This window comes from Ananas comosus, linkage group 14, assembly GCF_001540865.1.
Source record: "Ananas comosus cultivar F153 linkage group 14, ASM154086v1, whole genome shotgun sequence".
NCBI classification, from domain to species: Eukaryota; Viridiplantae; Streptophyta; class Magnoliopsida; order Poales; family Bromeliaceae; genus Ananas; species Ananas comosus.
In genome coordinates, this window is record NC_033634.1 from 11021014 (window position 1) to 11034105 (window position 13092).

General features: G+C 30.3%; 1 protein-coding gene across 1 annotated transcript; it reads left to right on the forward strand.

Moving 5' to 3' along the window:
* Positions 9417-10232, forward strand: LOC109720822 (60S ribosomal protein L26-1-like). Its single transcript, XM_020248153.1, has one exon. It carries the CDS (start codon positions 9501-9503, stop codon positions 9972-9974), a length of 474 nt encoding a protein of 157 aa, XP_020103742.1. The 5' UTR covers positions 9417-9500; the 3' UTR covers positions 9975-10232.

Sequence of the window (13092 nt, forward strand, 5' to 3'; positions counted from 1 at the left end):
AGGAAGAGGTGGATTCAGGGCACTATGCAGCCACTTTATTGGACTCTCTTTCTCTCTCTTTTTGACTAAAAGGGAAAGAGAGACGTATTTGATTAGGTTCCAAGAGCAGGGCTGCTGTGCTCTCAGGAGCATGGAGGCTTCCGTGCTCCTGAGCCGTTTTCGATGATGAAATTTTCGAATCGACGATCGGCTCCGTTAGACTTGATCTAGCGCATTTGAAGTTTCTAGAAAATAATTTTTGCGATTTTTCGATATCATTTACCTAGTGATCGAAAGGATTCAAAATTCATAATTTTTAATGGTTGATATCTGCCGTTTTCAAGTTTAAGGGTGTAGAAGTATTCAAATCAGATGAAATTTTGATAGAAAATTCTTTATACTATCTACAACAAGATCTATATTTCTGATCGAAAATTTTAGTGCTATATCACCACTTTTTATTAGATTTTTATTTTCAGCCGTTAAAAATTATTGATTTTGAATCCTTTCGATTGTTAGGTAAATGATATCGAAAAATCGCAAAAATTATTTTCTAGAAACTTTAAATACGCTAGATCAGGTTTAACGGAGCCGATCGTCGATTCGAAAACTCCATCATCGAAAACGGCTCAGGAGCACGGAGGCCTCCGTGCTCCTGAGAGCACAGCAGCCCTGCTCTAGGTTCCAATGCTTTTTGTCCAAAAACATTTCATAGTTATCTAGGAAGGAAAACTTCAAAAACCCCCCTGTGGTTTCGTAATTTCTCATTTTGCCCCCATGTGGTTTAAAATGTATCAATTTGCCCCCCTGTGGTTTCTTTTTTCTCTTTTTCTTATCAATTTCATTATTTTTTTTTTCTTAAATCAGTGGTAAAATTAAAATTAAAGGGTACTAAAGTGAATATTTGATAAATCTAGATAGTTATCTGAAGTTTTTTATATATAATTTAATGAAATATTAACGAAAAAGCTACCAAAAAGATAAAAACGAAACCACAGGGGGGCAATTTGATACATTTTAAACCACAGGGGGGCAAAGTGAGAGAAACTGACGAAACCAACGGGCGGGGGCGGGGAGGGGAGGAGGGGGGGGTTTTGAAGTTTTTCCAAATTTTTATACTCTGTGATGTAGTACTCTAAGCGGGTGTTTGGCTCTTTGGAAAAGCAAGAATAGTAATTTTTCAAAAAATTTTTAATGAAAAATTAATGTTCTAAAAATCGGATCGAATAATGTTCAAAAATATTACTAGATCCAGGGACGAAGCAAGAAATTAAGATTCGGGGGGCTAAGATTTAGATTTGACAGAAAAAATTTTTGACCTCGGTTAGTAGAAAAAAAAATTTGTCGGATTAACGACAATATGATAAAAAAGGAATAAGACTGTAAGAGCTGAAGGGAAAGGACTAACAAATTCGAAAAAAAATTGAGACCCAAATTTTATTCAAAAAAATTAATTTGACCCCCTAAAATTAAAATATATAATATTTTAATTTTTATTATAAAGGACTTTAATGTAATTTTAAAAAGTTTGAGAGGGCCATGGCCACTGGGCCCCTCAATAGCTCCGCCCCTGACTAGGTCGAGGGGTAATAAATTAGCGACTTCAATATGGGGCTTTTTTTTGCATTTAGCCCCCTGCTAAATTTTCATTTTAAAAATTCCCTGTCAAAATTTAATTTGCAAAAATGGCCCTAGGCCTGCCACGCAGGCGCCACGTCAGCGCCACGAGGGCGGGGCCGGGGGCGATAGTTAAGTTAAACACGGTGAACCATTCACCGTGTGTTTGATACGTATTTTTTGTATATTGAAAAGAGAAATAGGGAATTTGTATTCCTTTTCTTCTCTTTTTCAAAAATCCGAACCCGAACCCGAACCAGAAAATCAAATTAAAATCCAAACTCGGATCCGAACCCGGCGGATTTTAAAAATTCATACCCATATCCATATCCGACCAAAAACTCGAAACCCGAACCTGAACCCAGTGGGTTTTAAAAATCTATACCGTCGGATGAAGATCTAAGAAATAAAAATTATTAAATATTTTATATATCGTATAAATAAATAAAAATAAATTATGTATATATATATAATTTATTCGGGTTTGGATTCGGATAATATTTCGGATAATATTTCGGATATCCATATCTATTAACATCCCTACTCTGTATTTCTCTTTTCAATAAAAATACGTACTAAACATGGTGAACCATTCACTGTGTTTGAACACGGTGAATGGTTCACCGTGTTCAACCTAACACACGAGCCATGGCCCTGCCCGCGTGGCGCTGACGTGGCGCCTGCGTGGCAGGCTCAGGACCATTTTTGCAAATTAAATTTTGACAGGACTAATTTTAAAATAAAAATTTGCCAGGGGGCTAAATGCAAAAGAAGCCCAATATGATATTATAAATATTTAATTATTTTTAAAATTTTTTATATAAAAAATTATAATGTATTGTTATTTTAGTAATATACTTAATTATAAAATCCTAATCTTTAGACGAAATTAAATAATATATGTTTTCAAATTTTACTTTTTACAAGATTAATTTGTGCTAATAAAAAATAAAATTAGCTATACTAATTTTAAGCTGTTGAATTTTAATTGATTTGATAAAAAAACTTCAATTTGACTAAAATCAGATTAGTTCACTACTTTGATGGTTGAACCGTTGATTCGAATGATTTTAAATGATTTTTTAATTTATCGGGTTCATAGAATTGAACTGAATCGCACGACAAAATTGGACGAAAAATCGAGTGATAAAATCTAATTAAGCTAAATTTGCTAAATTTTATGGTCAATATGTTAGGGTCAATAGGGTTAGGGATTATGGGTTGCTTTTCTCACATTCGATGGATTCACTCGACCTTCTTTTCTAGCTTGAAACTCTATTTTTCCGATGAGATTTTTTTTGCCGGTCTTTGTTTGAGTGATCGAGAAGCAATACTGTTGGTTATATGAATCCTCTCTTTCAAAAGAATGAGGACGACACCCCGCATGCCCATGCTTCGCACTTCCGTGTTTCGCATCCAACCCGTACGGCTCTTGTGTCCCAACGCTCCTTGGCAAAGGAACCAACAAGTCCACACCGTGCTTCTCGACCGTCCGCTCGACCCTCGCTTCGCCATGGTGCTCCGCGCCCTTGACTCCCATAGGTTCACCTCATAAGGCCCCACACAAACGGACCGGCCTCACTCTGCATCGCTAGCCACTGGTCCCGTCCTTGGCTCGGCCACGCCTGGCTGTTCACACCATCGGTCCAGTCTCTCAAGGTACTACTTGCCTCATTGGGTTCCGCCCCTCGAGTCTCGTAGACCTCCCGTCATACGAATTCTCCCTCGGCGTGCCGTGCGACCGAGCAACGGATGGTTGAAGGAGGAAGGGTGGACACTGCGTAGAGTGACCCCGACTCCCCCGCGACTCATAGGACATGGGTCGTCCCTTGGCTAGCGGAGTGGCCAAGTCTAGCGTTCCGTGTGACCGAGTATTGGACGGTTGAAGGAACACGGCCTAGGGTAATGTCGGAGATGCAAGAATGAGAACAAGGAGTATGTTATGGAGGAAGATGATAAGGTTTGCCTCCTTCTGTATATGGATCTCATCTCTCGAATTTCATCATATTATATAAATCTCGACGTCTCTCGATATCTATTTGTATATTTTGATTGTAAGATATGTCATTGAAAAATCATAATTTAGTTTTCTCCAATATCACATTTTATTTTATAAGTATATCTATAGATAAAAAATACTTGGGTGAATACTCTAGGACAAAATTGATTTTTTTTCCTACTATTTTTTTTTTATTTGTCAAATTAGTTTACATGCTTTTGTAGTTTTAATTTTATGGCAAAATCATACTTAATTCATGCTAGCAATAAAAATAGCATGCACCTTGTGAGCTAAGGGGGCGTTTGGTTTCTCGTAAAAATGGTCAGAAAATTTTTTTTCAGTTGAAAATCATTTTTCTAGCATTTGGTTTGACGTAAAAAAATTTTACGGAATTTTTTTTTTTACGGTTTCTATGGAAAAGCTTGCTTTTCGTTTTCCGCCGATTCTCGGCGAAAAACGAAAACTCACCATGGAAAAATCGCGACTCATATTTTCCTTGCATCGGGGTCCACGAGCTCATGTAAGAGCTCGTGGACCGAATATATATATATNATCGATGATTCGAAAGTTGCAACATCAAAAACGAGCTGGAAGCACGGAAGGCTCCGTGCTTCCGATAGCATAGTAGCCTCACTCATATATATATATATATATATAGTCCGGCTATGGTGCTTATAAAAGTACCAAGCACTTGGTGCTTGTAAATTTTTTACCGTTAGATCTATGCCTTTGATCATTTTCACATGTTAGATTCTACTATTCAACCAACCACCAACTCAACCCTAAGGGGCCCACATCATCCTAACCTCACTTTTCTTAATCCAATGGCCGAAAACATACAAGCACCAATGACTTGGTACTTTTAAAAGTACAGGAGCTCAATTATATATATATATATATACTAGTAAAATGTACGTGCAAATGCACGTAATAATTATTAGAAAAAGTTATAAATTTTTTAAATTATTTTTTAATTTTAGGCTATATTTTATATGATTGCCAAATATGTATCTAAAAAATTTAAAATAATAAATCACGCTATTAAGAAAGATATGCTTTAAATGATAAATAATTAACAATAATCTCTAATGCAAAAATTACTTTTGAAATTAAATAGAAAAATAAAAACTGTTAGGAAATAAATTTTTGAAATTAAATAGAAAAATAAAATCCGTTATCTTAAAAAGAAAATATATTTTGAAATTAAATAGATAATATCTAAAAAAGATATTTTAAAATAAAATAGAAAAATATCTTTTATAGGATTTTCAACCTCGTAATTTGTTATAGAAAATTTACTTTTGAAATTAAATAGAAAAATTTATATTTTAGGATTTTCACATCAGTAATCTGTTATAGAGAACTTACGTATTCATTGCTGTTTCTATTTCTATTTTTATTCTTATATTTAAAATTTTTCGTACGTAAAGAGAAAAATGTGTGCTAATTTTTTCGCCGAAAAATGGGTCTGTCGACAGACCCAAATTTGAATATACGTGCTTTTATATATAGTAATAACTAGTTTGGAGTGTAGTCAAATGTACTACAAATGTAAGTTATTAATAATTATTTTAAATTAATATGAAAATTGTCATCATTTTTATTCAAAAATTATATATTTTTTTAAAATAATTTATTATTATGTATATTAGAAAATACCTTGTTATATATTATTCTAATTCAAATTTAAAGAAGTTTTGTCAAAATAAATTATATATATTTTTTATTTATATAAGTTATATATATAGATAATGATATAGAGATACATTGGATATTTTTCTATATTTTTAATTTAAAATTTAATTCACGATTTGAACTCAAATTTAAATTTTTAATATAAAATGAATGGATAGAAGTGCTTTTTTTAACAGATTGATCATAACCGTTCATTTTTATTTTTAATATTTTTAACTAATTGATCATACTAATTCGTAGCAATTGAAGTTATAGATAAGTATAAATATTATTTTTTAACAAATTAGTCATAATCGTTTGTTTCTTATGAATAATTTTTTACAAATTAATCATAAATTTGTACATCATATTAATTCAAATATATGATTTAATAAATTTATCAACCAATCTATTTTAAATTATTTTCATTGTAATATATTGATAGTCCCAAAATTTTAAATTTTAAATTAATTTTAAATTTTGAATTGAAATATAGATTTACTGTAAGATATTCTGGCAAATTTGGATAAGCATAATATTTTTCTATTTAGAGAAAAAAATTAAATAATTTTTTAATTAAAATTAGATTCACAGTAGATATCTTTCTGTTGGCAAAATTTGAATAAATATATTTTTTTCTATTTTTTAGAGATAACAGAAATGAAAAGTTTGTTTCATTACGTTATTATTTTTACTACGGAAAGGGAATCAATATTTTTTCCGCTTAAAATAGGTCTGTCGACAAACCCAAATTTGAAATACGTGTTATATATATAGTAGTTAAAATGTACCTGCAAATGCACGTAATAATTATTAGAAAATTATAATTTTTTTAAATTATTTTTTTAATTAGGCCATATTTTATATAGATTGCCAAATATGTATCTAAAAAATTTAAAATAATAAATCACGCTATTAAGAAAAATATGCTTTAAATGATAAATAATTAACAATAATCTCTAATGCAAAATTTACTTTTGAAATTAAATAGAAAAATAAATCTGTTAGGAAATAAATTTTTGAATTAAAATAGAAAATAAAACGTTTATCTTAAAAGAAAATATATTTTGAAATTAAATAGATATATCTAAAAGATATTTTTAAATAAAATAGGAAAATATCTTTTATAGATTTTCACACCGTAATTCTGTTATTGAAAACTTCTTTTGAAATTAATAGAAAAATTATATTTTAGGATTTTCACATAAGTAATCTGTTATAGAGAACTTACGTATTTTTGCTATTTCTATTTTATTTTTTATTCTTATATTTAAAATTTTTCGTACGGAAAGAAAAATGGGCGCTAATTTTTCCGCGAAAAATGGTCTGTCGACAGACCCAATTGTTGAATATACGTGCTTTTATATATAAGTATAGACTAGTTGAGTGTACGTACAAATGTACGTAACAATTTATATTAATAATTATTTTAAATTAATATGAAATTGTAATCATTTTATTCAAAAATTTATAATATTTTTTAAAATAAATTTATTATTATGTACTATTAGAAAATACCTGTTATAATATTATTTAATTTCAAATTAAAGAGTTTGTGTCAACAATAATTATATATATTTTTTATTTTATAAATTTATATATAGGAATAGATATAGATTATACATTGGATATTTTTTCTATATTTTTAATTTAATTTAATTCACGATTTGAACTCAAATTTAAATTTTTAATAATAAAATGAAATGGGAAGTGCTTTTTTAACAGATTGATCAATAACCGTTCATTTTTATTTTTAATATTTTTAACTAATTGATCAGTACTAATTCGTAGAATTGAAGTTAATAGATAAGTAAATATTATATTTTTAACAAATTAGTCATATCGTTTGTTCTTATTTGAGAAATTTTTTACAAATTAATCATAAATTTGTACATCATATTAATTCAAATATATGATTTATAAATTTATCAACCAATCTATTTTGTTAAATTATTTTCATTGTAATATATGTGATAGTCCAAAATTTTAAATTTTAAATATTTTAAATTTTGAATTGAAATATAGATTTACTGTAGATATTCTTGGCAAAAATTTGGATAAGCATAATATTTTTCTATTTTAGAGATAAAAAATTAAATAATTTTTAATTAAAATATAGATTCACAGTAGATATCTTTCTGTTGGCAAAAATTTGATAAATATATTTTTTCTATTTTAGAGATTAACAGAAATGAAAAGTTTGTTTCATTACGTTATTTATTTTACGTACGGAAGTGGAATCAATATTTTTTCCGCTAAAAAATAGGTCTGTCGACAAACCAAATTTTAAAATACGTGTTTATATATTAATAGTAAATGTACGTGCAAATGCACGTAATAATTATTAGAAAAGTATAATTTTTTATTAAAATTTTTTAATTTAGGCCATATTTTTATATGATTGCCAAATATGTATCTAAAAAATTTAAAATAATAAATCACGCTATTAAGAAAAATATGCTTTAAATGATAAATAATTAACAATAATCTTCTAATGCAAAATTTACTTTTGAAATTAAATAGAAAATAAAATCTGTTAGGAAATAAATTTTTGAAATTAAATAGAAAAATAAATCCGTTATCTTAAAAGAAAATATATTTTGAAATTAAATAGATAATATCTAAAAAAGATATTTTAAAATAAAATAGGAAAATATCTTTTATAGGATTTTCACACCGTAACTGTTATGAAATTACTTTGAATTAAATAGAAAATTTATATTTTAGGATTTTCACATAGTAATCTGTTATAGAGAACTTACGTATTATTGCTATTTCTTTTCTATTTTATTCTTATATTTAAAATTTTTCGTACGGAAAGAGAAAAATGGGCGCTAATTTTTCCGCCGAAAAATGGGTCTGTCGACAGACCCAAATTTGAATATACGTGCTTTTATATATAGTATAGATATATATATATATAATATATATATATATATATATAATATATATATATATATATATATATATAATATATATATATATTAAAATTTTATTTATAAATATATAATAATTTATTTTATAATATTAAATATATATTATTATTATATATTATATTATATATTTATTATATAATATATTTTAAATATATCTTGTTTATAAATATAAATTATAATAATTAAATATATTATGATAATTATTATATATTAATAATATATAATAATATATATAATAAGAGAAAATATATATTAAATAGTTTTTTATTTTTTTCTTTTCCTTTCGACCAAACAACCGTCACGGAAATTTTTTTTGTTTTTTCCTACAAACCAAACACAAACACAAACGACGTAAAATTTTTTTCCCACCGAAAATTTTTTTTCCTCAGTTTTACGTGGAACCAAACACAACCTAAATGAATAGTGGATTAGAAACGTAATGCGGAAAATAAATTAACTTTTTATGATTTTAAATTAAAATTTATGATTTTCATTCTTTTCTTTACTTCTAGATAGGTAAGAATGGGCAATTGGGTCTAATTTAATTAATTTTGTCCTAACTTTTTTGGTTGTAACATACTATATAGCATATGTGGAAAATGAATTAAGACAAGTCAATTAACCCAATGGTTGATTGGCCACTTATGTCAAGTCCAAGCCTAATTTGCTAGGCCTATTCTTGGGCTTGGGTTTGGACTGCCCAATCAATCTATGCACATAGTAGAGATTGTTCATTTGCAGTTGTAACTGTATACAGATCCGAACAGATCCAAATTTAAAATTTTTAAAATTCAAAATTTAAAATATTAAAATTTAAAATATTAGAATTTTAAAATTTAAAATTATAACTTTCAAATTTAAATTTGAAAATTAAATTTTTAAAATTTAAAAATTTGAAAACTTAATTTTAGAAGTTAAGAGTTCAAATTTTAAAATTAAAATTTTAAAAAATTAAAAATTATATTATTTTAAAAATTAGGTCGCTAAACACTCAACTGAGCCGGCAATCACTTTTGGGCTCCAAAATAGGGTTTTGAGCCCACTAAAATAATTATCTACCGCCCCACCGCACTGGCCTACTTTTGGGCCCACCACAAACACCAAAACCTGGCTGGCTCGAATTGTAGAAAGGGGTGGGGGCATTTTCGTCAGATCATGTCGACCGCACCGAATCATAACCCTAGCTATTTATATATTGATGTTGGTGTCGCTCCTCTTCTCTTCTTTTCCTTACGCCGTCTCCTCTGTTCGCCCTTTGCATCCATACCCATTCCCTGCGCCGCCGGAAACGAACGATGAAGTTCAACCCTCGGGTGTCGAGCTCGCGGCGCAAGTGCCGGAAGGCGCACTTCACGGCGCCGTCGAGCGTGCGGCGGGTGCTGATGAGCGCGCCGCTGTCGGCCGAGCTGCGGAGCAAGTACGGCGTGCGGTCGATGCCGGTGCGGAAGGACGACGAGGTCCAGGTCGTGCGGGGCACCTTCAAGGGCCGCGAGGGCAAGGTCGTCCAGGTCTACCGCCGGAAGTGGATCATCCACGTCGAGCGGATCACCCGCGAGAAGGTGAACGGCTCGACCGTCAACGTCGGCGTCGCCCCCTCCAAGGTCGTCATCACCAAGCTCAAGCTCGACAAGGACCGCAAGGCCCTGCTCGACCGCAAGGCCCGCGGCCGCGCCGCCGCCGACAAGGCCAAGGGCGCCAAATTCACCACCGAAGACGTCGCCGCCGCCGCCGCCGCCGCAGCTGCCCCTTCCCTCCAGGAGATCGATTGAGATGAATTAATTCGCCACATAGTAAGTTTAAGTTCACTATTATTATGGTCGATTTACTTCTCTCTTTTTGAGATTGATGATGTTAGGATGGATGGATGGATGGCTTTGAGATTGCGTTTAAGATAAGATGATCATAATGTTTTGCTTCGCACTTTGCATGAACTAGTTAATTCAGTTTTGTGGATCTGATTTTCTTAGTATAGTCTATATGATGAATGCTCGTGCTTGGTTATAAAGTTGCGTATCTCCTTATTGATCCACATTTCCCTTTTCCTTGTGTGTATTTGTTTCGGTTAGCTTTGATTGATTGAAGTTGGATATTATTGGCTGGTTCACAATCTATCGATTCTATGTTAATCGAGATGCAACATGTGTATGCGACAAGCAAACGATAAAATGTTATACCATTCTAAAGAGAGAAAAAATTTATATTTATTAGATATACTTATATATTAAAGTTAGCTAGGAAGTTTGATAGAAAATTATTTATTAGATATATGTATATATTAAATTTAGCTAGGAAGTTTGATAGAAAATTTGGTTAGGGCTTTTGGTGGTTCCCTTGCATGCTTAACAACTCTCAACATCTCTTTGGTAATCGTAATAGGGCAGATAAGATTGACAGAAACTTTGGTCAGGACTATATTTTTTCTAAGCCTCTGGAAAGATAAAGATTTCTTTATTTAGAGTTCTGGGGCATGTAATTTGTTTCTCCCTCTGCTTAAGAGTTCTCAGACGCCAAAGTATATTCTCTAGCGAGTTTTTTTTATTTCTTTGACGTATCTACAGCAAACACAATGATTAAATGATGATTGCCGGGAATATGATAGATACAATAAGAAGTCGTCATCTGTGGATGATTTGTTTCACAAGGGCAAGTATGTGTTGAATGCACTTGTCGTCGTGTCGTGAAAACTGATTTAAACAGTATTTATATACTCTTATTACGCAAAACTGATTTAAACAGTATTTATATACTCTTATTATGCAATGTTCGTAGAATATTTTCCTGTTTAAAGTAATTGTGCGCAGGAAAGTGATAAACATAGAATCCCAGGGTTTACTGGTGATCAATCTACTACTTGTTTCCTCTTCTTTGCCTTTTCGAACCATGCAGAGAAATGTTAATTTTCTCTTTCTTCTCTATATGCTAAGCAAGACTGGCATTTACCATTGCATTCTCTTCTTGCCTTTTTATTTCTCTTCTCTTCCCATTCTCTCTCTCCAAGTCCGGTAGAGCATTAATATGAGAAGAGACTAGGTGTTGAACAACTAGCTGTTGAGCAGTTTGATTATCTCCGTCTTTGCTTGTCGCTAGGCATTGATTTTTGTTACAAATTATATGGACAGCTATGATGAGGATGTGTTAAGGTCGAACATTTCGGTGGAATGGGCGAGAAGAGCCTCTTGTTGTGTCACCCATTCGAATGTTGATGCTTATAAAGTCTTATGAATAAATGAACCTTGCTGTTTGTGGTTTAATCCGTGTTCACTGGTATTCTCTTTTGGCCGTGCTATTATGCTTTTAACTGAATTGGAGCTCTAGTATCTGGAATTTGTGGAATAGAAGGAACGAGTAATAGTAGCTCTAGTATCTAAACAAAAATATTTATATTTACATTTATAAAAGTCTCAGAATAAGAATGAATTGAAATAAAATAAGAAGCACAAATTTTTAGGAATGGCAATTTTGATAATAAGAATAAATGTTGAAAAACCTATCTTCGTATCAAATCTAAGCCAATTGAAATAGTTGCGAATTCTAGTTGTTCAACACAACCCAAACCAAAAACCTATTTAAAATATTCAAAACTATTGCAGAGAACCCAGTACAGTTAGTATAGTATAAGAGATCTTGTAAGTGATTAGTTGTTAAAGATACAGTATGTGCATGGTGGCTATATCAAATTGGAATCGCTTCCGGTTGTAAGAGCTTCAACATCACCAGTCATAAACCCCTTTGTAGATCACTAGGAAGCTACAAGTTTCGATCCAATTTGCTTCACATCTGAGTTGCATGTAATTCGCTCCAGAAATAAATGCTGAAATTGTTGACACCTTTACAAATTTCTGGAGTGCTCAAAGCATAGATTTTAGAAGTACAAATGTAGTTCAAAATTGTACTTCTTTGCATTATGTTATGTGTTAATTCGAGGCACACAAATTTATCGAAATATGAAGTATTGAGATCAGTGCCAATACAATATATTTGAAGCAAAGGAGCAATAGCAATACTCCCCCTCCCCCTGGAATAGGTGTGGGAATAGCTATTCCCATCCCTATTTAATTTTAAATTTTAAATTTTGAAAATTTATAATTTGTAATCATAAAATTAAAATTTTAAATTTTAAATTTTATAATTTTAATTTTTAAAATTTAAAATTTGAAATTTTCTATTTCTAATTTTAGATTTGATTTTAAATTTAAAATTTGAAATTGAAAATTTAGAACTTTGAATTTTCGAATTTGAGATTTTTAAATTCAAAATTTAATTTTGTATTTTTAAAATTTAAGAGTTATATATTTAAATTTACAAATTTTAATTTAAATATAATAAAGAGGTTAATATCATTATTTTCTATTTATAATCCTTCACTATCTTCTTATTTCACTTACTTCAATCAAATACTATTTTGCTTATATTTGGGCTAAATTCAATACTCAACTAAATACAAAATTACTCCGTATCCATCTATTCTCTTATTTATAGCCGAATCAAATGAAGTCTTTTTTTTTTAAAAAAATACATTGCTCACAATCACAAGATTGAAATTACCTATGGAACATTATGTCAAATATTTAGATAACTTATTATTATTAAAGTGAGCACCTTGTTTCAGTTCTATATATTCAATTATTCATATTTTTATTATTTACAGGAAAAACTTTTAGCAATAGTTTTTCATAAAATTATATTTATATTATGCATAGTTATTTGATGTTATGAGATTGTTTTTTCGGCTGTATTTATTTAAAAAATTAGGGAACGAGGAGGATTAAGGCAGTTGATTTTAATATTCCCATCTATTTAATAATTTTTTTCATACTTCTTGTAAAAATGAAATTTAACGAATTTTCTCGAATGAATGTGACTAATTTTATATTTGGATGAAAATTA